The sequence below is a fragment of the Jaculus jaculus genome, chromosome 2, assembly GCF_020740685.1.
Source record: "Jaculus jaculus isolate mJacJac1 chromosome 2, mJacJac1.mat.Y.cur, whole genome shotgun sequence".
NCBI lineage: Eukaryota > Metazoa > Chordata > Mammalia > Rodentia > Dipodidae > Jaculus > Jaculus jaculus.
The window spans coordinates 5,384,424-5,411,926 of NC_059103.1; the positions used below are offsets into that span (position 1 = coordinate 5,384,424).

Here is a 27,503-nt window from a genome sequence, read left to right on the forward strand (position 1 = left end):
AGTTGGGCAGAGAGATGGCTTAGCAGTTAAGGTGTTTGCCTGCAAAGCCAAAGGACCCAGGTTTGATTCCCCAGGACCCATGTAAGCCAGATACACAAAGGTGGTGCATGCATCTGGAGTTTTGCAAGTGGTTGGCTAAGTGGCCCGCTGGCCCCTCACAGATGAGGTTTGTTTTCTAGTTTATAGACAATGACCAGAGGAGCCAGCTGCCATGGAATATTCATGTGTGTGTGTGTGTGTGTGTGTGTGTGTGCATGTATAGCATGGCATATATGTGGGGGGGGGGTCAGAGATCAACTTCCAGTTTGGTCCTCATTTTCCACCTTGTTTTGAGATAGAGTTTCTCATTGTTCACAGCTGAGTTCTGAGTTCCAGGAAATTCTCCCGTCTCCACCTCCCTTCTCACCACAGGCTCCCTGGAATTACAGCTTCCAGCCCATTTCACGTGGGGTCTGGAGATTCGAACTTGGGTATTCAGAGTTGCATGGCAAGCCCCTTATCCACTAAGCCATCTCCCTAGCTATTGCTCTGTTCTTCTTCCCCCCCCCCCCAAGCCACAGTCTCTGTAGCTCTGGCTGGCCTAGGGCTTACAACATAGCCTCAAATTTTACTGACCCTCTTGCCTCAGCCTTTCAAGAGCTGAGGTTACTGATAGGAAACATCTGGTTTTGTCCTAAAATACATGTGTGTATGTGTGTGTGAGAGAGAGAGAGAAAGAGAGAGAGAGAGAGAGAGAGATTCTGAGAGCCATACCCAGAGCCTCATAGATACTAAACACACACAGTTGTATCCCCAGGGTGCCTGAACCTTCAGGTATCACCGGCACCCTCATGTGTTCTATCTGATACATGAGCAGGCTGAATTCAGCAAGGTCAACAAGCAGGGTTTTAGCCCCAGAGCTTCTGCAGGGCTGGCCCGTCTTACACTGTGAACAGGAGCGGACGTACCATCAGCGCCGATCTTCCCGTCTCCATCACTGTCGGCCGCGGCCATCAAGGACTTGGTTTCTGATTCGGTCAATTCTCGTGCACCACTCTCAAACTTCTGGAGGAAGAACCTATAGCAGAGTTAAGAGTGAGGGGACAGGGCTGCAGAGATGGCTCAGTGGTTAAAGGTGCTTGCTTGCAAAGCCTTCTGGCCTGGGTTCAATTTCCCCAGACACGCGTGTAAAACCAGACAGGCAGGATGGATATTCATTTGCAGTAGCAAGAGATCCTGGTGCTCGCTCTCTCTCTCTCTCTCTCTCTCTCTCTCTCTCTCATGCACACAGGCAAATAAATAAATTTTTAAAAATCCTTTAAAAAGCTGGCCATGGTGGCGCACACCTTTAATTCCAGCGCTGGGGAGGCAGAGGTAGGAGGATCGCCGTGAGTTCAAGGCCACCCTGAGACTACAGAGTGAATTCCAGGTCAGCCTGAACTAGAGTGAAATCCTACCTCGAAAAACAAAAGCAAAAACAAAACAAAACAAAAATCCTTAAAAAAAGAATGAAGGGAATTTCCCGAAAGACAATGTGTCTCTTTCCTACCTTCCTGTCTTCATCTCATCTCTTCCTGGCTTCCCTCCTTCCCTTTCCTTCCTCTCTCCCTCTCCCCCTGCTCGCCCGCCTTCTCTCTCCCTCTCTTCCCTTCTCCATCCCTTCCTGTCTGTCTTCCTTCCCCTCCCTCTCCTTTCCTCTTCTTTCCCTCCCTCCCTCCTTCCTTCCTTTATCCTTCCCTCCCTGTTTTCTTTGTTTCTCCCTCTTTCCCTACCTCTCCTTCTCTTTCCTTCTTTCTCCTTCTTTCCCTTCCTCCCCCTCTCTTCTTGTCTCTGTCTTTCTGTCTCTTTCCCACTCTCTTTTCCCTTTCTTTTTTTGGCTTTCACTCTAGCCCAGGCTGACCTGCAATTCACTATGGAGTCTCAGGGTGGCCATGAACTCATGGTGATCCTTCTACCTCTGCCTTGTGAGTGCCAGGATTAAAGGCGTGTGCCGCCACGCCCGGTTCTCCCTTCCTTTTTTTTTTTTAAATAATTTTATTGCCAGGTATGACAAGGCAAGACCCTACTTTGAAAAACCAATAATAATAATAATAATAATTTTGTTTATTTGCAAGCAGAGAGAGAGAAGAGAGATACAGAGAATGGGCGCACTAGGGCCTCCAGCTGCTGCAAACAGACTCCAGATGCATGCACCACTTTGTACGTTTGATTTTACATAGGTACTGGGGTATCGATCTTGGCTTGTTAGGTTCTGCAGGCAAGTGCCTTAACCACTGAGCCATCTCTCCAGCCCTCCCTTCCTTCCTGTCTTAATCCCTACCTTTGCCTCCCTCCCTCCCTCCCTCCCTCCCTTTAAGCCACCATCTGCATTCAGTCATCACAACCATCACTTGTCTCCAAGGTGGGAAACTTATCTTAAAGATTAGAGTTTTGTTAAGGGGCTGGAGAGATGGCTTGGCGGTTAAGCGCTTGCCTGTGAAGCCTAAGGACCCCGGTTCGAGGCTCGGTTCCCCAGGTCCCACGTTAGCCAGATGCACAAGGGGGCGCACGCGTCTGGAGTTCGTCTGCAGAGGCTGGAGGCCCTGGCGCGCCCATTCTCTCTCCTTTCTCTCTCTGCCTCTTTCTCTGTCTGTTGCTCTTAAATAAATAAGTAAATAAATAAATAAAATAAAGGCCAGTCTGTTGGGGAAAAAAAAGAAAAAGAGTTTTGTTAGGTTCATTAGCCAAAGGAAATCCCTCAAACTAATGACTCTGTCTCTACAATCTTCCCTTCAGCGCCATGCTGTGTGCTCAGTGTAGGTAGGGACACGACCAATTTACATCCTCAGCCTTCATGTAGCTCCGCTGGTCCCCTGCACCCCAGCCCCACCCAGTATGTTGGGGTGTCCAGGACAAAGATTACTTAAGCTCTTCTTCATCGAGGTATCCACTCTGGTCATTGTCTAAGAACCGGAAGACGTCCTTCACCTGACTGGCCGACATCTTGGCAAGGCCTGATGTCTGGAAGAATTTCTGGGGTTCGAAAGTATCTGGGTCTAAAGAACAGAGAACGGGTTATTCCGATGCCCGCTGGATCACGCTCTGTACCTGTGTGTAGGTGCCCAAAACAGAGGTTATTAAAATACTTTCCTAGCATCCCTTGAGCTACGTGGATGCTTGACTATTCCAAGGCTTTGAGAAAGCCAAGATTGCTAGGTGGCTGTCTGACTTCACCCTCTTGTCCTCTGATTTCGCCAGTCTCTCCTGCCGCCTCTGTTCTATGTCTTCCCTAACTCTCCCCATGGGCAGGCTATAGTCACGTTCCCACCACCATAGGCCTGCTTGGTGGGGGAAGATAATCATTGGATTCAAATAGACTTTGTTTGTTTGTTTGTTTTTATGGCTTTTTTTGTTTTGTTTTGTTTTTTCAAGGTAGGGTCTCACTCTAGTCCAGGCTGACATGGAATTCATTATACACTGTCAGGGTGGCCTCAAGCTCAAGATGATCCTCCTACCTCTGTCTTCTGAGTGCTGGGGTTAAAGGTGTATGCCCCACAGTTTTTGTTTTGTTTTGTTTTACAGGGTTTCACCTATCTGTACCCCTGACTGGCTTGGAACTTTCTGTGTAGCCCAGGCTGGCCTCAAACTTGCAACAATTCTCCTACCTCAGCAAGCGCTAGGGTTTCAGATGTGAGCCGCCACACCCAGCTGATACTTTAAAAAAAAAATTTTTATTTATTTATTTTGGTTTTTCGAGGTAGGGTCTCACTCTAGCCCAGGCTGACCTGTAATTAACTATGTAGTCTCAGGGTGGCCTTGAACCCATGGTGATCTTCCTATCCCTGCCTCCCGAGTGCTGGGATTAAAGGAGTGTGCCACCATGCCTGGCTATTTTTTGTTTTAAACAATCCTGGGGATGGAATCCAGGGCCTTGCATAAGCTAGGCCAGCACTCGGCCACTGAACTGTAGCCCCAGCCCTTCCACTGATGTTCTTTTTTTCTACCATTTTTAGAAAGTTTCTTTTATTACACAATTACGATCACCTATTCAGATCCCATAAATCCTGTCATTTTAGTGACATAACTTACAGTACTTTCACCAGCTCCATGAAACTATTTATTTATTTATTTCTGAGACAGGGTCTCAAGTAGCTTATGCTGGCCTGAAACTCACGATGAAGCCAAGGATGGCCTTGAACTTCTAATTCTCCTGCATCCACAGACCCAGGGCTGGGATTACAGATGTGTGTCACCATGCCGAGCTTATGCAGTGCTGGGGATAATACCCAGGACTTGGTGCACGCTAGACAAACACTTTACCAATTGAGATACAGGCCAGCCCTGGATGCTGTGACTTGATTTATTTATTTCGTTTTTCAGGGTAGGGTTTCACTCTAGCTCAGGCGGACCTGGAATTCACTATGGAGTCTCAGGTGGTCTTGAACTCACAGCGATCCTCCTACCTTTGCCTTCCGAATGCTGGGATTAAAGGTGTGCGCCACCACACCTGGCTACATTTTAATATTTTAAAATTTAATTAATTTATTTGGCTGTGCGCGCACGTGTGCGTGTGCACGTGTGTGTATGTGTGTGTGTGTGAGAGAGAGAGAGAGAGCGAGTGAGTGAGTGTGGGTGAGCATGGGTGTACCAGGGCCTCTTGCCACTGTAAACAAACACCAGACACTTACACCATCTTTTTGGTATACAGTGTACATGGATGGCTTGGGAACTGAACCCTGGGCCAGCAGGTTCTGCAAGAAAGCATTCACTCTTTCCCTGCTGCTGGCGGGTGGCAGAGGCAGACACTCTTCACCTGTAACCTGCCGCCTGCTGGAGGTGTAGTGGACACGGGGTGCTGAGGAGTGCCCTCATCCACCATGGCCTGGCACGTGGAATCCACGAAGCCCACCTCCGTGTGTGCCTGCATCCAGTTGTGATGAGCCCGTGTATGCCAGGTCGATGGAGGGCCTTTGCGCTGGGCACCAAATCAACCTAATTCAGGTTGGCGACAACAAGAAACTAGGGAAGCCGGGTGTGGTGGCGCACGCCTTTAATCCCAGCACTCGGGAGGCAGAGGTAGGAGGATCGCCATGAGTTCGAGGCCACCCTGAGACTACATAGTGAATTCCAGGTCAGCCTGGACCAGAGTGAGACCCTACCTTGAAAAACCAAAAAAATTAATAATAAATAAAATAAAATGAAAGAAAGAAGAGAAGAGAAAAGAAAAGAAACTGGGGAATGGGTAGGCCTCTGCAAAATTGTTACCGGGGAAGGGGGTAGGACATGGATGAGCCTAACAACGGTACCAACTTGACTGTATTCATTGAGTACGAAACTAATTAATAAAATAATAAATTAAGGGCTGGAGAGATGGCTTAGCGGTTAAGCGCTTGCCTGTGAAGCCTAAGGACCCCGGTTCGAGGCTCGGTTCCCCAGGTCCCACGTTAGCCAGATGCACAAGGGGGCGCACGCGTCTTGGAGTTCATTTGCAGAGGCTGGAAGCCCTGGCGCGCCCATTCTCTCTCTCCCTCTATCTGTCTTTCTCTCTGTGTCTGTCGCTCTCAAATAAATAAATAAATAAAAAAGAATGAGGACCTGAGTAAAAAAAAAAAATAATAATAATAAATTAAAATAAATTGTCGTTACAGGCTATGGCAAGGAATCTCAGGCCAAGTGTGTCATTGGAGAGTATTTCAATTGCAAGAAATGAACAAATGAAAATAAGTCTCATTTTCAAAAAGGAAAGAAAGAAAGCACCTTCAACAGCTGAGCCATTTTCCCTGCCCCAGCATTTTAGTTTTTGCAGCTTCACTGGAGGTGGGAATATGAAATAAACAGCCATGCCTGCCTCCTGTTCTTTTGTGGTGTGTGTGTGGTATGTGGTGTGAGAGTGTGCATGTGTATGTGTGAGTGCGTTGCTTCTGTTTCCCTTTAACTTAATTCTTTTTTAATTTTGAGACGCTCTCTGTGTAGCCCAGGCTGGCCTTGAAATCACCATGTAGCCCAGGCTGGTCACTCAGGTCCCCCTTACCCTGGCATTCCTGAAGGGCAGCCGCGATGTCATCAGCACTGAGCACGTCTGTGATGCTCATTCTCCACCTACCACGATAAATGAGATGTGAGACATGGCACCCCAGAACATGCAGAGCCAGGCAGAGCACAGCGCCCCCCCCCCCCGCCGGGCTCACCAAAACTGTTTATTTGCCTAGAATTTTAAGACAGTAATAAATACCTGTTAAGTGATAAAACAGACTATCTAACAAAAGCTGGACACGGAAAAGAACCTAGTCTCCTTTGGTCTCAATGTCTTCTCTTTTTAAAAATATTTATTTGAATTTATTTATTTATTAGAGACAGACAGAGAGAGAGAGAGAGAGAGAGAGGGCGAAAGAGAGCCCAAGAGACCAGCCACAGCAAACGAACCCCGGCTGCACATGCCACCATGTGCATCTGGCTCATGTAGGACCTGGAGAATCGAACCTGGGTCCTTAGACTTGGCAGGCAAGTGCCTTAACCACTGAGCCATCTCTCCAGCCCACAATGCCTTCTCTTGAAAACACTATGAAGATTAAGTTTAAAAAAATAGGAGCCGGGCGTGGTGACGCACGCCTTTAATCCCAGCACTCGGGAGGCAGAGGTAGGAGGATTGCCATGAGTTCGAGGCCACCCTGAGACTCTATAGTGAATTCCAGGTCAGCCTGAACTAGAATGAAACCCTACCTAGAAAAAAAAAAAAAAAAAAAAAAAGACCAAACCAGATGTGGTGGCACCTGTGACCCCAGCGCTTGGGAAGTGAAGGCTGGAGGATTAGGAGAGCAGGGTCATCCTTGGCTGCACATGGGCAAGTTCAAGATTAATCTGGGTACCTGAGACCCTATCTAACCATCATCAGCATCATTGGACCAATCTTCTTATCAGGTACACTTAACTAATCAATCACTTAAATGGGTAACCGCGCGCTACTAAAAACTATGTTACGCATATAGTAACGTTCTCGAACATCAGTCAGAGAATGGCATATCACAAATTCTGCATGGGAAAGAAGCCAGCCTGGGCTGCGCACAGACCCTCTGTAGAAGATGTGCTATATGTCCCCAAGGGTGCATGAGAACCCCATCCAGCAGAGACGAGACCTTTGCAGTTGTCAGAGCGGGAGAAATCTGGGCAGAGCCACGCACAAGCCCGACATAATGCATGCAGGGAAGAAGAGCCTGCGGTCTGGTTGGCCCACCAGCCACTTACCCTTTTAGATTTTTGCCTCAAGAAGAACTGGGGGAGACAAACGGACACAGAGTGGTAGGCGCAAATAACAAACCCAGATGGGCTTTGATTATCTTACTCACCTGCCTTATATAGGATTGAAAAAGAGATAGCCGTGGCCTCTTAGATTTCCTGGATCAAGTGGACATAGCTCAAATGTCTCACCTTACTAATGAAACCTCTTTTTCTCTATTTATATCGCAAGGGAATGTAAGTAGGAATAGCCACTTTAAAAAAAAACAACACTCAACAAACGTTAACTAAGGTTTCAGTTACGCAAATGGGCCACAACGCGAGGAGGAGGACGGTGGCTGGAATGAGTCAGGCACACTTACCTGAAAGGGTGCTCTGTAACCTGCAACCGCTCCCCAGATGTTAGCAGCTGCCGTCTGAGCAGGTCTGTTTTCAGCTTTTGAAGCTGTCGTCCTGTGAACAAGGCTGACCTTAATCCAGGGTTGATAAGCTCAAAGACAGTGTCACCAAGTGGACTTGTCACATAGTACTGGTCTTAGCAAAGATAGCACTGCGTACATGATTTTTTTCCTCGATAAATCTTAAATTGGCACATGACACAGACGTGCCAATGTTAACTATGTATTTCTTCTAATTTTTAAAGCTTTCATTTATTTTAGAGAAAGGGGAGAGAGAGAGAATGGGCACGCCAGGGTCTCCAGCCATTGCAAATGAACTCCAGACATATGTGCCACCTTGTGCACCTGGCTTACATGGGTCCTAGGAAATTGAACCTGGGTCCTTTGGCTTTGCCTTAACCACCAAGCAATCCCTCCAGTCCTCTTTTGTTTTTTGTTTGTTTTGTTTTGATTTTGTTTTCCGAGGTAGGGTCTCTCACATCAGCTCAGGCTGACCTGGAATTCACTATGTAGTCTCAGGGTGACTGTGGTGGTTTGATTCAGGTGACCCCATAAACTTAGGTGTTCTGAATGCTAGGTTCCCAGCTAATGGAGATTTGGGAATTGAATCCTCCTGGAGGCAGTCTATTGTTGAGGGCGGGCTTATAGGTGTTATAACCAGTGTCCCCTTGCCAGTGTTTGGCACACTCTCCTGTTGCAATTTGTCTACCTTATGTGGGTCAGGGGGTGATGTTCACTCCCTGCTCATGACGTTGTTTTCCCCTGCCATCATCATCTCTCTCATCATTCCCTTGAGCCTCTAAGCCAAAATAAACCTCTTTTTCCCACAAGCTGCTCTTGGTTGGGTGATTTCCACCAGCAATGCAAACCTGACTGCAACAATGGCCTTAAACTCACAGGGATCCTCCTACCTCAGTCTTCTGAGTGCTAGGATTAAAGACGTAGGCCACCACACCCAGCTATTTTCTTTCGACAGAAGGTTTATGTAGCCCAGGCTGACAGCAAACTTGTTAAATAGCCAAAGACAACCTTGAACTCCTGATCCACTTTCTTCCACATCCCCAAGTGCTTCGAATGACAAGCATGCACCTTTATATTTCCACAGTGTTGGCGATGGAACCCAGGTTTGAACACGAGGCAAGCATTTTACCAACTGAGCTATATCCCCAGTCCCAAGTTTATTTTTGTCTAATACTGTGGTTTGTTTTTTTTTTTTGTCGTTTTACTTTTTAATTCTCTTTCTTTAGGGAGGGAAGAGGCAGAGAGAGACAGAGAGAATGGGTGCACTGGGACATCCAGCCACTGCAAACGAGCTCCAGACACAGGTGCCACTTTGTACATCTGACTTAAGTGGGTCCTGGGGAATTGAACCTGGGTCCTTTGGCTTTGCAGGCAAGTTCCTTAACCTCCAAGCAATCTCTCCAGCCCTATTATTTATTTATTTATTTAATTATTTATGAGCAGAGGGAGGAGAGAGAGTATGGGCACACCAGGGTCTCTTGCCACTGCAAACAAATTCCAGACACAAGTACCACTTTGTATTTAGCTTTATGTAGGTAAAAACATGTTTTTTTTTTGAGGGAGGGTCTCAGTGTAGCCTGGTGCTGGGGATGGTACCCAGGGCTTCATGTGTAAGGGGATGGCCTCAAGCTCAAGATCCTCCTGTCTCAACCTCTCAAGTGTTAGGATTATAGGTGAGCTACCATATAAGACCCCAACTTTAGTTATTTATTTTTTGTCTTTTTCCAAGGTAGGGTCTCATGGTAGCCCAATCTTATTTATTTGAGAGTGACACAGAGAGAAAGAGGCAGATATATACATAGATAGAGAGGAAGAGAGAGATAAAATGGGCGCACCAGGGCCTCCAGCCACTACAAACAAACTCCAGACATGTGGGCCCCCTTGTGCATCTGGCTAATGTGGGTCCTGGGGAATTGAGCCTCAATCTGGGGTCCTTAGGCTTCACAGGCAAGAGCTTAACCGCTAAGCCATCTCTCCAGCTCTATTTATTTATTTTTAATTTAATTTATTTATTTGAGAGAGAGAGAAAGAGGCAGAAAGAGAGAGAGAGAGAATGGGGACGCCAAGTCCTCCAGCTACTGCAAACAAACTCCAGACACATGTGCCCCTTGTGCATCTGACTTATGTGAGTCCTGAGGACTTGAACTGGGGTCCTTAGGCTTCGCAGGCAAACTCCTTAACTGCTAAGCCATTTCCCCAGCCTCCTGATTTTATTTTTTAATGCAAAAAATAGAACCCCTGTTGCAATCAGAAAAATCTAGTGGCCTTACAAGAAGATCACTTAGCTATTGCTGAAGATATCCCATGCATCTGTTGTAGGACGCCTGACTCACAGTGGATTGAGCTGGCAGCCTCCTTCCTGTTGACCAGCAGTCATAGTGCCGCCCAGTGCTACGCCACCTGCTGGAGGAGAAAAGCCATGGCAGCCTTAACCAGCAGTGGACGCTGCAAGCCATACAACTGGCCACCTAGGCAAGATGCACCAAGGACATGTCTGTTATGGGGGTAACCAACTACTTGCTAATTGGATTTGAAGCCCACTCCATGGGAGGGAGATTCATGCCTGAGATTGAAAACCTAGTCAATAAAAGCCTATTGCTGGGGAGGTCTTAAGCTCTGAGCCAGGAATTACTTCTCTTATTTGGCTACATGGATATATAATGCCCTCTAAATACTTGTGTTTTTAAAAAAAAGAAGCTGGGCATGGTGGTGCATGCCTTTAATCGCAGCACTCGGGAGGCAGAGGTAGGATTGCCAAGAGTTCGGGGCCACCCTGAGACTACATAGTGAATTCCAGGTCAGCCTGAGCCAGAGTGAGACCCTACCTCAAAAAAACAAAAAAACAAAAAAACAAAAAAAAAGAAGAAGGGAGCTGGAGGGATGGCTTAGCAGTTAAGGCATTTGCCTGCAAAACCAAAGGACCCAAGTTTGATACCCCAGGGCCCATGTTAGCCAGATGCACAAGGGGGTACACATGTCTGGAGTTCGTCTGCAGTGGCTGGAGGCCCTGGCGCACCCATTCTCTCACTCGCGCTCTCTCTCCTTCTTTCTCTGTCAAATAAATAAATAAATAAAAATAAAATATTAAAAAAATAGGGATGGAGAAATGACTCAGCAGATAAGGCACTTGCATCCAAAGCCTAATGACCTGGGTTCAGTTCTCCAGTACCCACATAAAGCCAGATGCACAAATTGGTGCATGCATCTGGAGTACTCTCACAGTGGTTGGAGGCCCTGACATCATTGTCTCTTTCTTCTTCCTCTGCTTGCAAATAAATAAATAAATAAAATTTAAGAATATATATTTTTTTAAAAAAAGAAGAGCTGGAGAGATGGTTCAGCACTTAAGGTGCTTGCCTGCAAAGCCTAACAACCTGGGTTCAGTTCCCCAGTACCCAAGTAAAGCCAGATGCACAAAAGACGTGCTTGCATCTGGGGTTTGATTGCAGTGGCTGGAGGCCCTGGCATGCCCATTCTCTCTGTTTATCTTTCTTCTCTCTCTGCTTGCAAATAAATGAATAAAAATGTTTTGTAAAAAGAAGACAATGAAGGGACAGGGAGGATGGCTCAGTGGTTACAGGGCTTTGTTTCGTACAACTGTCTAGCCCGGGTCCGATTCGCCAGTTACCCACACAAAGTGGAGCACGCATGAGCCTGGAATTCACCTGCAGTGATAAGAGGCTCTGGCATACCCATACTTTCTCTCTCTCCCTCTCTCATCACAAATGAAATAATAATTTTATTTTATTTTTTTTTGAGGTAGGACACCTCACTCTAGCCCAGACTGATCTGGAATTCATTTAGTAGTCTTAGGGTGGCCTCAAACTTGTGGGGATCCTCTTACCTCTGCCTCCCAAGTGCTGGGATGAAAGGCGTGCACTACTATACCCGCTGAAAATATATTTATTTATTTATTTATTTGAAAGCAGAGATGGAGAATAGGCACACCAGGACCTCCAGCCACTGCAAACGAACCCCGGGTGCATGTGCCACTATGTGTATCTAGCTTTATGTGGGCACTGGGGAACCGCACTCTGCTTGTTAAGCTTTGTCGGCAAGTGTCTTAATCACTAAGCCATCTCTCCAGCCCTGGGGGAAAAAAAATATTTTTTTTGAGGTAGGGTTTCTCTCTAGTCCAGGCTGACCTGGAATTTGCTACGTAGTCTCAGGGTAACTTCAAACTCACAGCAATCCTCCTACTTCTGCCTCCCAAGTGCTGGGATTAAAGGTGTGCGCCGCCACGCCTGGCTCTGAAAAATATATTTTTTTAAGAAGATAATTTAAGGGCTGGAGAGATGGCTTAGAGGCTAAGGCACTTGCCTGCAAAGCCAAAGAACCCAGGTTTAATTCTCCAGGTTCCACGAAAGCCAGATGCACAAGGTGGCACATGCATCTAGAGTTCGTTTGCAGTGGCTGGAGGCCCTGGCATGCCCACTCCCTCTCCCTCCCTCTTTCTCTGTCTCTAATAAATAAATATAAATAAAATCTTTTTAAAAAAAGATAATTTAATAAATCTAGAGGGATTCCTTCGGACTCTTCCATGGGTAATACAGCCATACTCTGTTCTCCCAAGTATATATTCCCTACCTACTCCAAGGCGCTGTATGTGTCTCGCTGTCACCAGTGTCTTAGGGACACCTACAGTCTTAGACTACCAAACCTCACACCAGCACCACATCCATCTTGCCTATATTTTGTTCTCCAGCCACAGTGACCTCAATGTGGCATTCAGTAGTCACTTGATGAAGTATGAATAGCATGAAGAACTTTAAAACCATATTATCAACTCTCATCAGCTTGCCAAATCCCACAAAAAAGTTGAAAATAAGTGTCAAGGGCTTTGAACTAGAACTGAGTGTGGTGGCTCATGCCTATAATCCCAGCTCTGTAGGAGGCTGCAGCAGGAGGATTGCTTTGAGTTTGAAGCCAGCCTGGGGCTAAATATCAAGACCCTGTCTCAAAAAAAAAAAGCAAGCTTTGAATTAGTTTGCTAGCATTGTTGCCATAGAAACAGCTGAAAAATTTCCACTGAAGTGTTTACAATTGTTGATTCATTTTTACAATCTGCCCATTTAAATGAAAATAGCACAAAAACCCTCAAAGAAAATAGCATATGGGTTATACAAGACATTTTGGATTTTCTTTTCTCTCTTTCTTTCTCTCTCTCTCCCTCTCTTTCTCTTTTTCTTTCTTAGCCAGGATCTCAGGATCTTATACTGGACTGGCCTCTAACTCACAATGTAGCTGCAGATTGATGCTGGGATGATAGACAAGCAACACCTTGTCCAGCAAAAGACTTGGCCCAGGCTTTTGTTTGTTTGTTTGTTTTTTGAGGTAGGGTCTCACTCTAGCTCAGGTTGATGTGAAATTCGCTATGTAGTCTCAGGGTGGCCTCAAACTCATGGCGATCCTCCTACTTCTGCTACCCAAGTGCTGGGATTAAAGGTGTGTGCCACCACACCCGGTTTTTCAGGCTGTGTTTTGTTTTTTAATTTCAAGGTAGGGTCTCACTCTTACCCAAGCTGACCTGGAATTCACTATGTAGTCTCAAACTGGTCTTGCACTCACAGAAATACTCCTTCCTCAGCCTCCAGAGTGCTAGGATTAAAAGTGTGTACCACCAAGCCCAGCTAAAATATTTTTATTTATTTATTTGTATTATTTATTTGAGAGAGAGAGAGAGAGGTAGATATATATATATATAGAGAGAGAGAATGGCATACCAGTCTCCAGCCACTGAGAAGGAACTCCAGACACATGTGCCACCTTGTACATCTGGCTTTACGTGAGTACTGGGGAATTGAACTCGGGTCCTTAAGCTCTACAGACAAGTGCTATAACTGCTGAGAAATATCTCCAGCCCCTAGCTAAAATATTTTTATTTATTTGCAAGTAAACAGAGGAGAGAGAAAGACAGAGAAAGGGTATGTATGGGTGTGCCAGGGCCTCTTGCTGCTGCAAACAACTCAAGATTCATGCGCCACTTTATGTGGGGACTAGGGAATTGAACCTCAGCCAGCAGGCTTTGCAAGCAAGTGCCTTTAATTGCCGAACCATCTCCCAGCCTGAGCTCCTGTTTATGTGTTTTGTGGCTTTTGTTTTTTTTCTGTTTTGTTTTGTTTTGTTTTTCAAGGTAGGATTTCACTGTAGCCCAGGCTGACCTGGAATTCACTATGTAATCTCAGGATAGACTTGAACTCAGAGCAATTCCTTGACCTCACAGCAGTCTGCCTACCTCTCCCTCCCAAGTGCTGGGATTAAAGGCGTGCGCCACCACACCCAGCTAGCTCCTGTTTTTGACTGGACTGGCTAATAGGGATGCCCACTCATCCTCCTGTGTCCTCCCACCTTCGGTACTGGGATGGCATGCATGGCCCTCCTAGCCTTTTTACCTAGGTGCTGGGAATCAAACTTATGCTCGTCAGCCCCGGGTTTAAAGTTTTTGTGACCTGTGGGAAAGGATTCACTTCTCATGACCTAATATAGGCATGTGCCATCACGCCAGGTATTTACATGATACTGGGGAGCTGAACTCAGGTCCTCACAATGCAACCCCTTTACCAAGTGAGCCATCTCCCCAGCCCTGGACTTGTTTTCTTAGGAAGAATTTCTTTTTAAAAAAACATTTATCTGGCTGGAAAGATGGCTTAGTGGTCAGGTGCTTGCCTGTGAAGCCTAAGGACCCCAGTTCAAGGCTCAATTCCCCAGGACCCATGTTAGCCAGATGCACAAGGGAGCACATGTGTCTGGAGTTCGTTTGCAGTGACTGGAGGCCCTGGCGCGCCCATTCTCTCTCTCTCTGCCTCCATCTCTTTCTCTGTCGCTCTCAAATAAATAAAATTTTAAAAAATATTTGTCTATTTATTCATTTCTTCATTTACAAGCAGAGAGGGAGATATACAGAGAGCGAGAGAGATACAGAGAGAATGAGCACACTAGGGCCTCAAGCCACTGCAAACGAACTCCATGCATGTGCCACTTTGCACATCTGGATTTATGTGGGCACCGGGGACTGCAACTAGGGTTGTTAGGCTTTGCAGGCAAGCACGTTAACCACTAAGCCATCTCTCCAGCCCTCTTAGGAAGAATGTCTAGGAGTGAGACAGGACACCATAGTTAATGATAAGACAGACAATCATAGGATAGCTGGATGTGAGCATAACATGTGTCTAGACTGCTCTGAGAAGACACTGGCTCAGGAGAGAGCAGATGCAATAAGTGAATAAATAAGACACAAACCCAGTGTGTGTGTGTGTGTGTGTGTGTGTGTGTGTGTGTGTGCGTGTGTCTGTGAGAGAGAGTGAGAGAGCTTTCTGATACTGTTACAAAGTACCTGAGGTATTCAACTTTTAAGGAAGAAAGGTTTGCTTGCCTCACGGTTTCAGAGGTTTCAACCCCTGGTCACTTGCCCCTGTTGCTTTGGGCAGGAATGCTTGGTGGAGGAAATCTGTGGTAGATGGGAAGGAGAGAGAGAAATAGGAATAGGAAAGGTCCCAATATTTCCTTCAAGGGCACAACCTCCAGTGACCTAGCTTCGCCCGCGAGGCCTGACCTAAGGTTTCAACCACTTTCCAATAGCACCCCGGGATGGTGACCGGGCTGCAACATGTGGACTAGTGGGGAACTCACAGTCAAAATATCTCTCTCGTGCACTCTCTCTCTCTCTCAAATAGTTTTGAATGCATTGCCAAAAGGTTAGTGCCTGGCCATTGTTTAAAATACTGACAGGAGGGCTGGAGAGATGGCTTAGAGGTTAAGCGCTTGCCAGTGAAGCCTAAGGACCCCGGTTCGAGGCTCGGTTCTCCAGTTCCCACGTTAGCCAGATGCACAAGGGGGCGCACGCGTCTGGAGTTCGTTTGCAGAGGCTGGAAGCCCTGGCGCTCCCATTCTCTCTCTCTCCATCTGTCTGTCTTTCTCTCTCTGTCTGTTGCTCTCAAATAAATAAATAAATTAAAAAAAAAAAAAAAAAGAAATGGTGACATCCATTTAAAAAAAAAAAAATAAAATAAAATAAAATACTGACAGGAGGAAGAGGAGGAAGGGGAGGAAAGAAGCTGGAAACGGCCGGGCGTGGTGGCGCACGCCTTTAATCCCAGCACTTGGGAGGCAGAGGTAGGAGGGTCACCGTGAGTTCGAGGCCACCCTGAGACTGCATGGTGGATTCCAGGTCAGCCTGGGCTAGAGTGAGACCCTACCTTAAAAAAAAAAAAAAAAAAAAAAGCAGCTGTGTTAACTCATAGGAGAAAGCACGGAGAGAGTCATCAGACCCCCCCCACCTGAGATTTAGGTACCCCTGTGACTGCTGTATACAGTAATGCACAAGATCTAGTGACCTGGGTGTGTGTGGCGGGGAGGTACAGTGTATAGATTGAGGAAAAGATCTAGGAAGAATGAGTTCCACTGAGGTGGTGTCTCTGGCTCTCTGTAAGTTGGCCCTCGCCCCAGGCTCAGGGAGGAGCACCCAAGAAGTAATTTTGACTCAGCAATCTTCATCAAAATGGCTGCTTTGGGGGTCCCGTGTTCCTGTATGCTATGTAAGTGACTCCCCAGTAAACTCATTGGTATAAGTGTAATTGTACAATTGTACTTTGGTCTACCATCTGAGCCCTGGGAAGTGGATGTAAGAAGATCAAGTGCTGAAGGTCATCCTCATCCTGTCTCCAACAAAACAGAAGAGAAACAGGAGAAAGGAAAAAAAGTTAAGACAGGAAGAGACAAGAGACAGGAGACAGAAAACAGAAACAGGAAAAAAGAATCAAATGAACATACATGATGAATGGCTGATGTGAGGCTAAATTTTGGGCATCTGTCTCTTTAGATACATTCATTTTACAAAACCATGTTTAACACTGAGGTGGGGTCATAATCTTTTGTTTTAAAAATGTTATTATTTGCTGGGTGTGGTGGCACACGCCTTTAATCCCAGCACTTGGGAGGCAGAGGTAGGAGGATCACTGTGAGTTCGAGGCCACCCTAAGACTACAGTGTGAATTCTAGGTCAGCCTAGGCTAGAATGAGACCTTACCTTGAAAAACCAAAAGAAAGAAAATAATAAATTTTTCAGACTCCTGAATGCTGAAATTAAAGATGTGTGTCACTATGGCCAGCCTTAAAAAATATTTTTAAAAATACATTTTAGCTAGGCGTGGTGGCATGCACCTTTAATTCCAGCATTTGGGAGGCAGAGGTAGGAGGATCGCCATGAGTTTGAGGCCACCCTGAGACTCCATAGTGAATTCCACATCAGCCAGGACTAGAGTGAGACTCTACCTCAAAAAACAAAAACAACAACAAAAATTTTTTTTGTTTATTTTTACTTATTTATTTGAAAGCAACAGACAGAGAAAGAAAGAGGCAGAAGGAGAGAATGGACACGCCAGGGCCTCTGGCCACTGCAAATGAACTCCAGATGTATGAGCCACCTTGTGCATCTGGCTTACATGGGTCCTGGGGAATCAAGCCTTGAATTGGGGTCCTTAGGCTTTATAGGCAAGAACCGCTAAGCCATCTCTCCAGCCCAACAAAATTTTATTAGAGAAAGAAAGAAAGATGCAGAGAGTGAGTATAGGTGCATCAGGGCTTTCTGCCATTGCAAGCAAACTCCAGACACATGCACCACTTTGTGCATCTGACTTTACATGGGTAGCAGGCTATCAGGCTTTCAAACTTTGCAAGCAGGCACCTTCAACTGCTGAGCTAGCTCTCTAGCCTCAAGGGATCATAATCTTATTAGCTTTATTTATTTATTTATTTATTTATTTTTGAGGTAGGGTCTCGCCCAGGTTGACCTGGAATTCGCTTTGTTGTCTCAGGGTGGCCTCAAACTCATGGCGATCCTCCTACCTCTGCCTCCCAAGTGCTGGGATTAAAGGTGTGCACCACCATGCCCGGCCCAATAGCTTGATTTTTTAAAAGTAGCATGTTGTTAACATTTCCCTGAGAGTAAGTATAAATCTATTATATATAATTATGTAGTATAATACTGTTTCCACATACATAGTCAATTATACAATATTAATCACTAGGTTTAATTCTCTTGTATGAAAGGGTGACTACAATTAATGTCAACAGTTCTCTATTATTGGCTATCTAGTTCAGTTTCACATTTTACTATACGTACTGGGTTAAGTCTCCTGTAGCTACATCTTGGGGCTAGAGTTCATTAAAAAAAATCAATTAGGGGCTGGAGGGATGGCTTAGCGATTAAGGCGTTTGTCTGCAAAGCCAAAGGACACCAGTCCGATTCCTCAGGACCCACATAAGCCAGATGCACATGGTGGCGCATGCATCTGGAGTTCATTTGCAGTGGCTGAAGGCCCTGGCGTGCCCATTCTCTCTCTCTATCTCTTTCTCTCAAATAAATAAATAAAATATGTTTTAAAAATTAATTATTTATTTGAGAGATCCAGAGAGACAGGCATATGTGTGTGTGTGTGTGTGTGTGTGTGTGTGTGTGTGTGTGTGTGTGTGGAGAGAGAGAGAGAGAGAGAGAGAGGAGAGAGAGAGAATGGGCACACCAGGGCCTCCAGCCACTGCAAACGAACTCCAGATGCATGCGCCACCTTGTGCATTTGTCTTACGTGGGTCCTGGGGAATCCAACCTGGGTTCTTTGGCTTTGCAGGCAAGTGCCTTCACTGCTAAGCCATCTCTCCCGCCTCCGGTGTCATTGTTGTTCTTTGGGGTATGAAAGCAGAGGAGTGCTTTGTAATCTCTAGTCATTCCGCTCAGACATTGTGCCGGAGCCCAGGTTTTCAATCAATGAGCGAAGAGGAGGAGGACATTTCATATTCAAACCTTAATAACATTCATTCTGCCAGTTAAGGAGAATTATTGGATTTTGTCCTAGTTATGAGTTTGATTTATCAGAAACCAGTAAAACATGTAGTTGGAAAACAGGAGATTCATAAATTCATTTTATTTCTGAAAGTACAACCTCCTTATTTCTTTCACTCTTTTTCTTCTTCTTTTTTTTTTTTTAATTTTTTTTGTTGTTGTTCATTTTGTATTTATTTATTTAAGAGTGACAGACACAGAGAGAAAGACAGATAGAGGGAGAGAGAGAGAATGGGCGCGCCAGGGCTTCCAGCCACTGCAAACGAACTCCAGACGCGTGCGCCCCCTTGTGCATCTGGCTAACGTGGGACCTGGGGAACTGAGCCTTGACCTGGGGTCCTTAGGCTTCGCAGGCAAGCGCTTAACCGCTAAGCCATCTCTCCAGCCCATTCTTTTTTGTTGTTGTTGTTGTTTTTGTTTTTCAAGGTAGGGTCTCTCTCTGGCCCAGGCTGACCTGGGATTAACTACGTAGTTTTAGGGTGGCCTCCAACTCATGGAGATCCTCCTACCTCTGCCTCCCAAGTGCTGAGATTAAAGGTATGTGCCACCAAGCCCAGCTAACCTGCTTATTTCTACATTCCATTTAAAAAAGAAAGTAGCAAGGTGTGGTGGCACACACCTTTAATCCCATCACTCTGGAGGTTGAGGTGGGAGGATAGCAATGAGTTCGAGGCCACCCTGAGACTCCATAGTGAGTTCCAGATCAGCCTGGGCTAGAGTGAGACCCTACCTTCTACCTTGAAAAACCAAAAACATAAAAAAAAAAAATGAAAAAAGAAAGTAATGCAACTAACTTCTGTGTATCCATTACCCAATATTTCAATGAATATTGAAACAGCAATATCTCATCAACTCCCAGCCTTCCCATTTTTGTTCAGTAAAACAAATTCTGGACAGAATGTCACTGCACCAATAAACCTTTCAATGTGAATGCAACGTGTTCTTTTATGAAAATCCTACAATTTCAGAAAGTCTTGAATGTAAACCAGGAAAGCCTAACACCACATACACAAACAAAAATCTCACCCTAGAGGTCAATTCCCCAGCAATTACGTAAAGCCAGATGCCACATGGTGCATGCACCTGTGAATCCCAATGCTCCCCTACAACCCTGGATCATAGAGCTGTAGAATGTGTACTCACGCATGCTTACACACGCACGTGTGCACACACACATGCACATAAACTTTTTTTAAAAATTAAAGAAATCTTAACAAATACCTACGTTCTTCATGAATGGTCTTTAAACTACCCTACCATTATAAGACTAAAGTGCTTAATATCTATATGTAAATATAAAGCAAAAAAATAAAAGACAACCATATCATTAGTCAAAGATGGGCAAACTGGGCACGGTGGCACACACCTCTACTCCCAGCACTTGAGAAGCAGAGGTAGGAGGGTTGCTGCGAGTTTGAGGCCACCCTGAGCTACATAGTGAATTCCAAGTCAGCTCAGGCTAGAGCAAGAACCTACCTCAAAATAAATAAATAAATAAATAAATAAATAAACAGAAAATCTTCTGGAGCCGGGCGTGGTGGTGCACACCTTTAATCCCAGCACTTGGGAGGCAGAGGTAGGTGGACTGCCATGAGTTCAAGGCCACCCTGAGACTACATAGTGAACTCCAGGTCAGCCTGGATTAGAGTGAGACCCTACCTCAAAAAGCCAAAAAAAAAAAAAAATCTTCTGGTCTGGGGAGATGGCTCCATGATAAAAGGTGCTTGCTTGCAAAGCCTACCAACCTGGGCTCAGTTCCCCAACACCACATAAAGTGACACACACATCTGACATATATGTGCAGCACCAGGAGACCCTGGTACACCTACACACATCCGCACACACACACGTGTGTGTGCAATTAAATACATTTTAAAAAGGGATTTGATTTTGATTTATTTTTGAGGGGGGCAGATAGAGAGAAAATGGGCACACCAGGGCCTCCAGCCACTGCAAACGAACTCCAGATGCATGCGCCACCTTGTGCATCTGGCTTAAGTGGGTCCTGGGGAGTCGAACCTGGGTCCTTTGGCTTTGCAGGCAAGTGCCTTAACTACTAAGCCATCCATGCAGCCCAATAAATACATTTTTAAAAAATTATTTATTTATTTATTTATTTGAGAGCGACAGACACAGAGAGAAAGACAGATAGAGGGAGAGAGAGAATGGGTGCGCCAGGGCTTCCAGCCTCTGCAAATGAACTCCTGATGCGTGCGCCCCCTTGTGCATCTGGCTAACGTGGGACCTAGGGAACCGAGCCTCGAACTGGGGTCCTTATGCTTCACAGGCAAGCGCTTAACCGCTAAGCCATCTCTCTCCAGCCCAATAAATACATTTTTAAGAGGTCTTCAGGAGCCAGGTGTGGTGGCACATGCCTTTAATCCCAGCATTTGGAAGGCAGAGGTAGGAGGATTGCCGTGAGTTTGAGGCCACCCTGAGACTCCATAGTGAATTCCAGGTCAGCCTGGGCTGCAGTGAGACCCTACCTGGAAAAACCAAAAAAAAAAAAAAAAAAGAAGCCTTCAAGCGGTGCTTTTTGCTCTTTGTCTAATTGGTCAGGGTCTCTTTTTCCTTCTGTGTTCTGAGGCAGTCATGCCATCTGCTGCCCCCATCTTTCATTTTGAAAGCCTTATGGCTCACTGATAAAAGGATCGACTCCTTTAAGAAACAAAAAATGTTCAGCAAGAAAAAATACCTGTGCCCTGGTTTTCTTGCTAACACTGTCAAAGATCACTCTGGGTGCTTAATAATTTAGCCTTTTGGGCAAAGTTCTTGTTAGAATAGGTCAAAGTCATGAATAATTCAGACATTTGCAAATCATACTACTCAGCTGTGCCAAAAACACCTGAGGCACTTTCAGAGAGAAGCTCAAAGTGGCAAGATCAGGTGACTGGGTCACAATGACACCAAACTTGTTTAATGGGATTCCCAGGTCATAGCTGATGGTATCTAACAACAGGCACAGCATGTTATATTGTGCAGTGTTCTCCAGTCTGAAGTGTCTCATGCAAGCCAAAACTCCTGCTAGGGGGCTGGAGAGATGGCCTAGGAGTTAAGGTGTTAGCCTGCAAAGCCAAAGGACCTTGGTTCGATTCCCTAAGACCCACGTAGCCAGATGCACAAGGTGGCGCATGCGTCTGGAGTTTGTTTGCAGTGGCTGGAGGCCCTGGTGTACCCATTCTCTCTCTCTCTCTCTCTCTGTCTGCCTCTTTTCATCTCTTGCTCTCTCAAATAAATAAACAAAATTTTAAAAAATTCCTGGGCTGGAGAGATGGCTGAGTGGTTAAACGCTTGCCTGTGAAGCCTAAGGACCCTGGTTTGAGGCTCGATTCCCCAGGACCCACGTCAAGCCAGATGCACAAGGGGGCGCACGCGTCTGGAGTTCGTTTGCAGTGGCTGGAAGCCCTGGAACACCCTTTCTCTCTCTCTCTCTCTCTCTCTCTCTCTCTCTCTCTGCCTCTTTCTCTGTCTGTTGTTCGCAAATAAATAAATAAATAAAAACTTAAAAAACAAAATTCCTGCCGGGAAATTACACCTCATACTCCTAGTCCTTTTTCTCTCTCCTGCTCCTGGCTGCTCTCTCGCTCCTGCCCTATATCTCTGTGTCTTGGCACTTCATTCTCAGGAGATGACAAATTTTGATTATCAAGTTAACTGGATTGAGAGACTCTTATGGGATTTAAAAAAATATTTATTTATTTGTAAGCCGGGGGGGGGGGTGGAGATAAGAAAGACAGAGAATGGACATGCCAGGGCCTCCAGCTACTGAAAATGAACTCCAGATGCGTGAGCCACTACCCTGGTTGTCAGGCTTTTCAGGCAAGCACCTTAACCACTAGCCGCATCTCTTGTCTGATGCCTAGGAGATTTGTGAAGGATGTCTCTGGGAGTGTCTGGAGGGTGTGTTCAGAAAAGATTACATGAAGGGCTAGAGAGATGGCTCAGTGGTTAAGGAGCTTGCCTGCTAAGGACCCATATTCAATTCTCTAGATCCCACATTAGCCAGACACCTAAAGGTGAGGCAAGCACAAGGTCATACATGCCCACTAGGTGGTGAAAGCGTCTGGTGTTCAAGTGCAGTGGCTGAGGCCCTGGTGAACCAATTCTCTCACTTTCTCTCTCTTGCTCTCTCTACAAGAAAAAAAAGAGAGAGAGATTACACGAAGAGAGCTCTGGCCTACCAATATTTCAATCTACTACTAAATTTAAATTTTGAGGTGCTGGGAATTGAACCTAAGGCCTCATATGTGCAAGGTAACTGCTCTGCCAACTGAACTATACACTCATCCCTGGCTTTAACTTTTTAAAAGAAATTTTTATTTATTTATTTATTTGACAGAGAAAGAGAGAATGAATGGGCATGCCAGGGCCTCCAGCCACTGCAAACAAACTCCAGACATGTGCGCCCCCTTGTGCATTTGGCTAACGTGGATCCTGGGGACTCAAACCTGGGCCCTTCGGCTTTGCAGGCAAACGCCCTAACCACTAAGCCATCCCTCTAGCCCTGGCTTTAACTTTTTTAATTAAAAAAAATTTTTTTAAAGTTTGTTCTCGTTCTAGCTCATGCTGACCTGGAATTCATCATGTAGTCTCAGGGTGGCCTCAAACTCATGGCGATCCTCCTACCTCTGCCTCCCGAGTGCTGGGATTAAAGGAGTGTACCACCATGCCTGGCTTTTTAATTTTAATTTTTTAAAAAATATTCATTTTATCCTTTGAGGCAGAGGTAGATGGACCACTGTGAATTCAAGGTCACTCTAAGACTACCTAGTGAGTTCCAGGTCAGCCTGGACTAGAGTAAGACCCTACCTCGAAAAACAAAAAACAAACAAACAAACAACAACAACAAATAACAAATATATATATATATGCACACATGTATATACAGTTCAATTCTACAGGACCCACGTAAGCCAGATGCACAAGGTGGTGTATGCATCTGGAGTTTGTTTGTAGTGGCTGGAGGCCCTGGTGCACTCATTGTCTCTCTCTGTCTGTCTCTCTCTTTCTCTCTCTCTGCTCCCCTCTCTCTCAAATAAATCTCTAAAAATAAAAATATTTTTTAAAATATTTATTTTATTTGGGGGCGAGAAAGAGAGGTAGAATATATGGGTGTACCAGAGCCTCCTGCCACTGCAAACAAACTCCATATCCATAAACTATTCTGTGTATCTGGTTTTACCAGGGTACCAGGGAATTGAACCCAGGTCATGAGGCTTTGCAAGCAACAACCTTTAGCTTCTGGGCCATCTCTCCAGCTCCCATTATTTTAATTTAATTTTATTTTAAAATGTTTTTATTTATTGGAGTAAGAGAGAAAGAATGGGCACACTAGGGCCTCTAGCTACTGCAGTTGAACTCCAGGCACATGCACCATTTTGCCAATTTGGCTTGATGTGGGCAGGCAGCCTTTGCAATCAAACCCCTTTAACTGCTGAGCCATCTCCTCCATCCTGGATTTGCATTTTGCACAGACTATTGTGTGGTAATGGAACCGTGGGAGCTGTGGCCTGGTTGTAGGAAGCAGATCACTGTCTTTGAGGAGCACAGTTTGCCTTGGCCCCTTCCTGTTTCTCTCTGCTTCCTGGCCACCACGATGTGAACTGCTTTGCCCCACCACACCTTCCCCGCCATGATAGACTGAAGGCTCTGAAGCCAAGCATTAACTAATCTTTCCTTTTTTTCAAGTTGCTTAGTGCCTTCTGTCAGAGCTAACTAGTATTAAACCTCAGTTCTTCCTTGACAGAGAAAGTGGAAACAGAGAAGAGCTTCTCCAAGTCTGCCAGACTTTCTTTCCACTACCATCATTTACACCCACACAATCTCCTTTCCTGTGCACGGAATGAATTGTCTACATTCTATCTAATGCGATGTGCTATATCCAATGCCAGTTCCCCAGCCCCATCCCTTTTTGCTTATTCAAAAGCAGCCCTCTCCTTTTTCTCCCCTCTTTTGCCTACATTTCCAATGCTTTGTTCCTTAATAGATCTTCCTCATCAACCCACAACACGCTGTAGATGGTAAAGAGCCATTGAAGAACTGCAGATTGAAACTTCATTGAGATGTCAGTGCACACCAATGAAAATGTACACAATGAGCCAGGTGTGGTGGAGCACACCTTGAATCCCAGCACTTGGGAGGCAGAGGTAGGAGGATTGCTGGATTGCCGTGAGTTCGAGGCCACCCTGAGACTACATAGTGAATTTCATGTCAGCCTGGGCTAGCGGGAGACCCTACCTCAAAAAAGAAAGCAAGAAAAAAAGAAAGAAAGAAAGAAAGGAATAAAGAAAATGAAAAAGAAGAAGAAAGAAAGAAAAGTTTATAAATGAAGCCCAGGAAGCATTGCAGAGGAAGCTCTGGATTAAATAGATTCGAGGGCTCCTCTCACTGTTAGACAGAGGGTCTTCTCTATGGAGATGGTGGTAGACACCAAGGAGACTCAAAACTCCTCAAAGCAGGAAATAAGAGGCTGCCAAGAATTCAACACTAAAGGAGACATATAACATACTCTCCAAGGCTCAGCCAACATTGTGGAAGAGGGAGCAGAAGGAATGTAAGAGCCACCGGGCGTGATGGCACACACCGTTAATCCCAGAACTAGTGAGGCAGAGTTAGGAGGATCGCTGTGAGTTCAAGGCCACCCTGAGACTACACAGTGAATTCCAGGTCAGCCTGCACTAGAGAGAGACCCTACCTCAGAAAAAAAAAAAAAGAATGTAAGCGCCCCAGGGTGGAAAGGCATGATGTGAGGCATCGCGTATTCCTCCCAACATGAGCTGACTTGTGCATTCATGGTTACCAACACCCCAACTGAGGAGGGCCCTCAATGGAATGGGGGCTGGGACAGGAGACAAAAAAGGGCAACCTGATGGGAATACAACCTATTTGCACTGTGTTCATATATAAAAGTCCCCAATAAACATTCATTTTAAAAGAAAATGTACAAAGTGAAAAAGGCCAATGTTGTTTGTTGAGGACAACTTCTTCCTCGCCCTCTTTTTTTGGCAGTACTGTGGATTGAACCCAGGGTCTTGTACATGTCAGGCAGTGCTCTACCACAGAGCCACACCCCCAGTCCCTCACTGGGGGATTCTAGGCAGGAGCTCTACCACTGAGCCACGCCCCCAGCCCCTCACTGGGGGATTCTAGGCAGGAGCTCTACCACTGAGCCACACCCCCAGCCCCTCACTGGGGGATTCTAGCAGGAGCTCTACCACTGAGCCACACCCCCAGCCCCTCACTGGGGGATTCTAGGCAGGAGCTCTGCCACTGAGCCACGGCCCCAGCCCCTCATCACTGGTAGATTCTAGGTGAGTGAATGCTTTTTCTTTCTTTTTTTAAAATATATTTTATTTATTTATTTGAGAGAGACAGAGAGAGAGCGAGAGAGAGAATGAGCATACCAGGGCCCCCAGCCACTGTAAATGAATTCCAGATGCATGTGCCACCTTTTGCATATGGCATACATGGGTCCTGGAGTGTCGGACCAGGATCCTTTGGCTTTGTGGGCAATCACCTTAACCGCTAAGCCATCTCTCTAGCCCGTGAGTGCTTTTCAAATGAACTAGATCCCCAGACTTCTTTTTATGTATTATTTCGAGACAGGGTCCCACTAAGTTGCCTAGGCTAACCTTGGACTCAATATGTAGGACAGACTGGCCTTAAACTGGCACCAGATCCTGCCGTCTCAAACTTCTCTAATGCTAGGAGTACAGGCCTGCCGTCTATCAGGCTCAGCTAAGCACATTTTATGTTTTAAAATTCAATTGTCTTTCAATAACAACCTGGCAGTGAGGTAACCACCGTGTGAGGCAGCCATTCTCTGCTAGCATCTTTTTTGAGGACTGAGCTCCCCACGGTATGCCTCCCACCTTGTTAAAGATGTTGATGAGGGCTGCAGCGATGGCTGAGCGGTTAAGGCGTTGGCCTATAAAGCTAAGGACCCAGGTTCAACTCCCTAGGACCCAGATGCACAAGGGGGCGCACTCGTCTGGAGTTCGTTTGCAGTGGCTGGAGGCCCTGGCGTGCCCATTCTCTCTGTGTGTCTCTCTCACAAAATAAATAAATATTAAAAAAGGATGATGATACAGTTTCACCCCCTGTCACGTGCACATTTGACAATTTAGTAGTTTTCACTAAAAATCTGGTCTTAGAGCTTTTTCTCTGTTTGACTCTGTGGTCTTTAATCACTGTATAGATTGTTTGTTTGTTTGTTTGTTTATTTATTTGCGATTGCTTCCCAATCCTTTTTTGCCCTTCATCAAAAACTGTACATTGGAGCTGGACGTGGTGGCACACGCCTCTAATCCCAGCACTTGGTAGGCAGAGGTAGGAGGATCGCCGTGAGTTCGAGGTCAGCCTGAGACTACGTAGTGAATTCCAGGTCAGCCAGGCCTAGAGCGAGACCCCTACCTCGAGAACAAAAAAGCTAGGCATACTCAAATGGGTTCAGTGAGAACCCTTGCCTCAATAAGTAAGGTGAAGCCAGGCATGGTGGCGCACGCCTTTAATCCCAGCACTCGGGAGGCTGAGGTAGGAGGATTGCTGTGAGTTCAAGGCCAATTTGAGACGCCATAGTGAATTTCAGGTCAGCCTGGGCTAGAGTGGGACCCTACCTCAAGAAAGATAAAATATGTACATATATTGGAAAGATGGGGAAATGGCACCATGGATAAAAGTGCTTGCTGTGCAAAGTGTGGCAACCTGAGTGTAGACCCCCAGGACCCCGTAAAGGCAGGCATGATGATAACACACAGCTGTCATCCCAGTGTTCTTATGATCAAGAGGGCGTTCAGCCGGGCGTGGTGGCGCACGCGTTTAATCCCAGCACTCGGGAGGCAGAGGTAGGAGGACTGCCGTGAGTTCGAGGCCACCCTGAGACTCCATAGTGAATTCCAGGTCAGCCTGGGCTAGAGTGAGACCCTACCTCGAAAATCACATGGACTTCCAAACTCCCGTACGTGCACACACACACGCATACGCACAAGGAGTGTTGAAAAGGTATCAGGAGAGCCCAGAGCTGATCAGGCACATAGGAAATGCTATCAGAGAATAGAAAC

General features: G+C 45.9%; 1 protein-coding gene across 4 annotated transcripts in view; it reads right to left on the reverse strand.

Moving 5' to 3' along the window:
• Positions 1–27,503, reverse strand: part of Ocm (oncomodulin) — a 31,937-nt gene that overhangs the window by 1,397 nt on the left and 3,037 nt on the right. Inside the window, exons 2-6 of one of the 4 annotated variants that reach the window (XM_045144321.1) lie at positions 9,944–10,013; positions 7,554–7,644; positions 5,990–6,057; positions 2,882–3,014; positions 948–1,057 (exon numbers count right to left, since the gene is read on the reverse strand). In XM_045144321.1, coding sequence (XP_045000256.1) covers positions 948–1,057; positions 2,882–3,014; positions 5,990–6,050 — 304 coding nt within the window. In that variant the 5' untranslated portion in view covers positions 6,051–6,057; positions 7,554–7,644; positions 9,944–10,013. Of the gene's footprint in view, positions 1–947; positions 1,058–2,881; positions 3,015–5,989; positions 6,058–7,553; positions 7,645–8,084; positions 8,108–9,880; positions 9,921–9,943; positions 10,014–27,503 lie in introns of those variants that run through there. The other 3 variants (XM_045144322.1, XM_045144320.1, XM_045144319.1) reach the window with 3 other exon arrangements.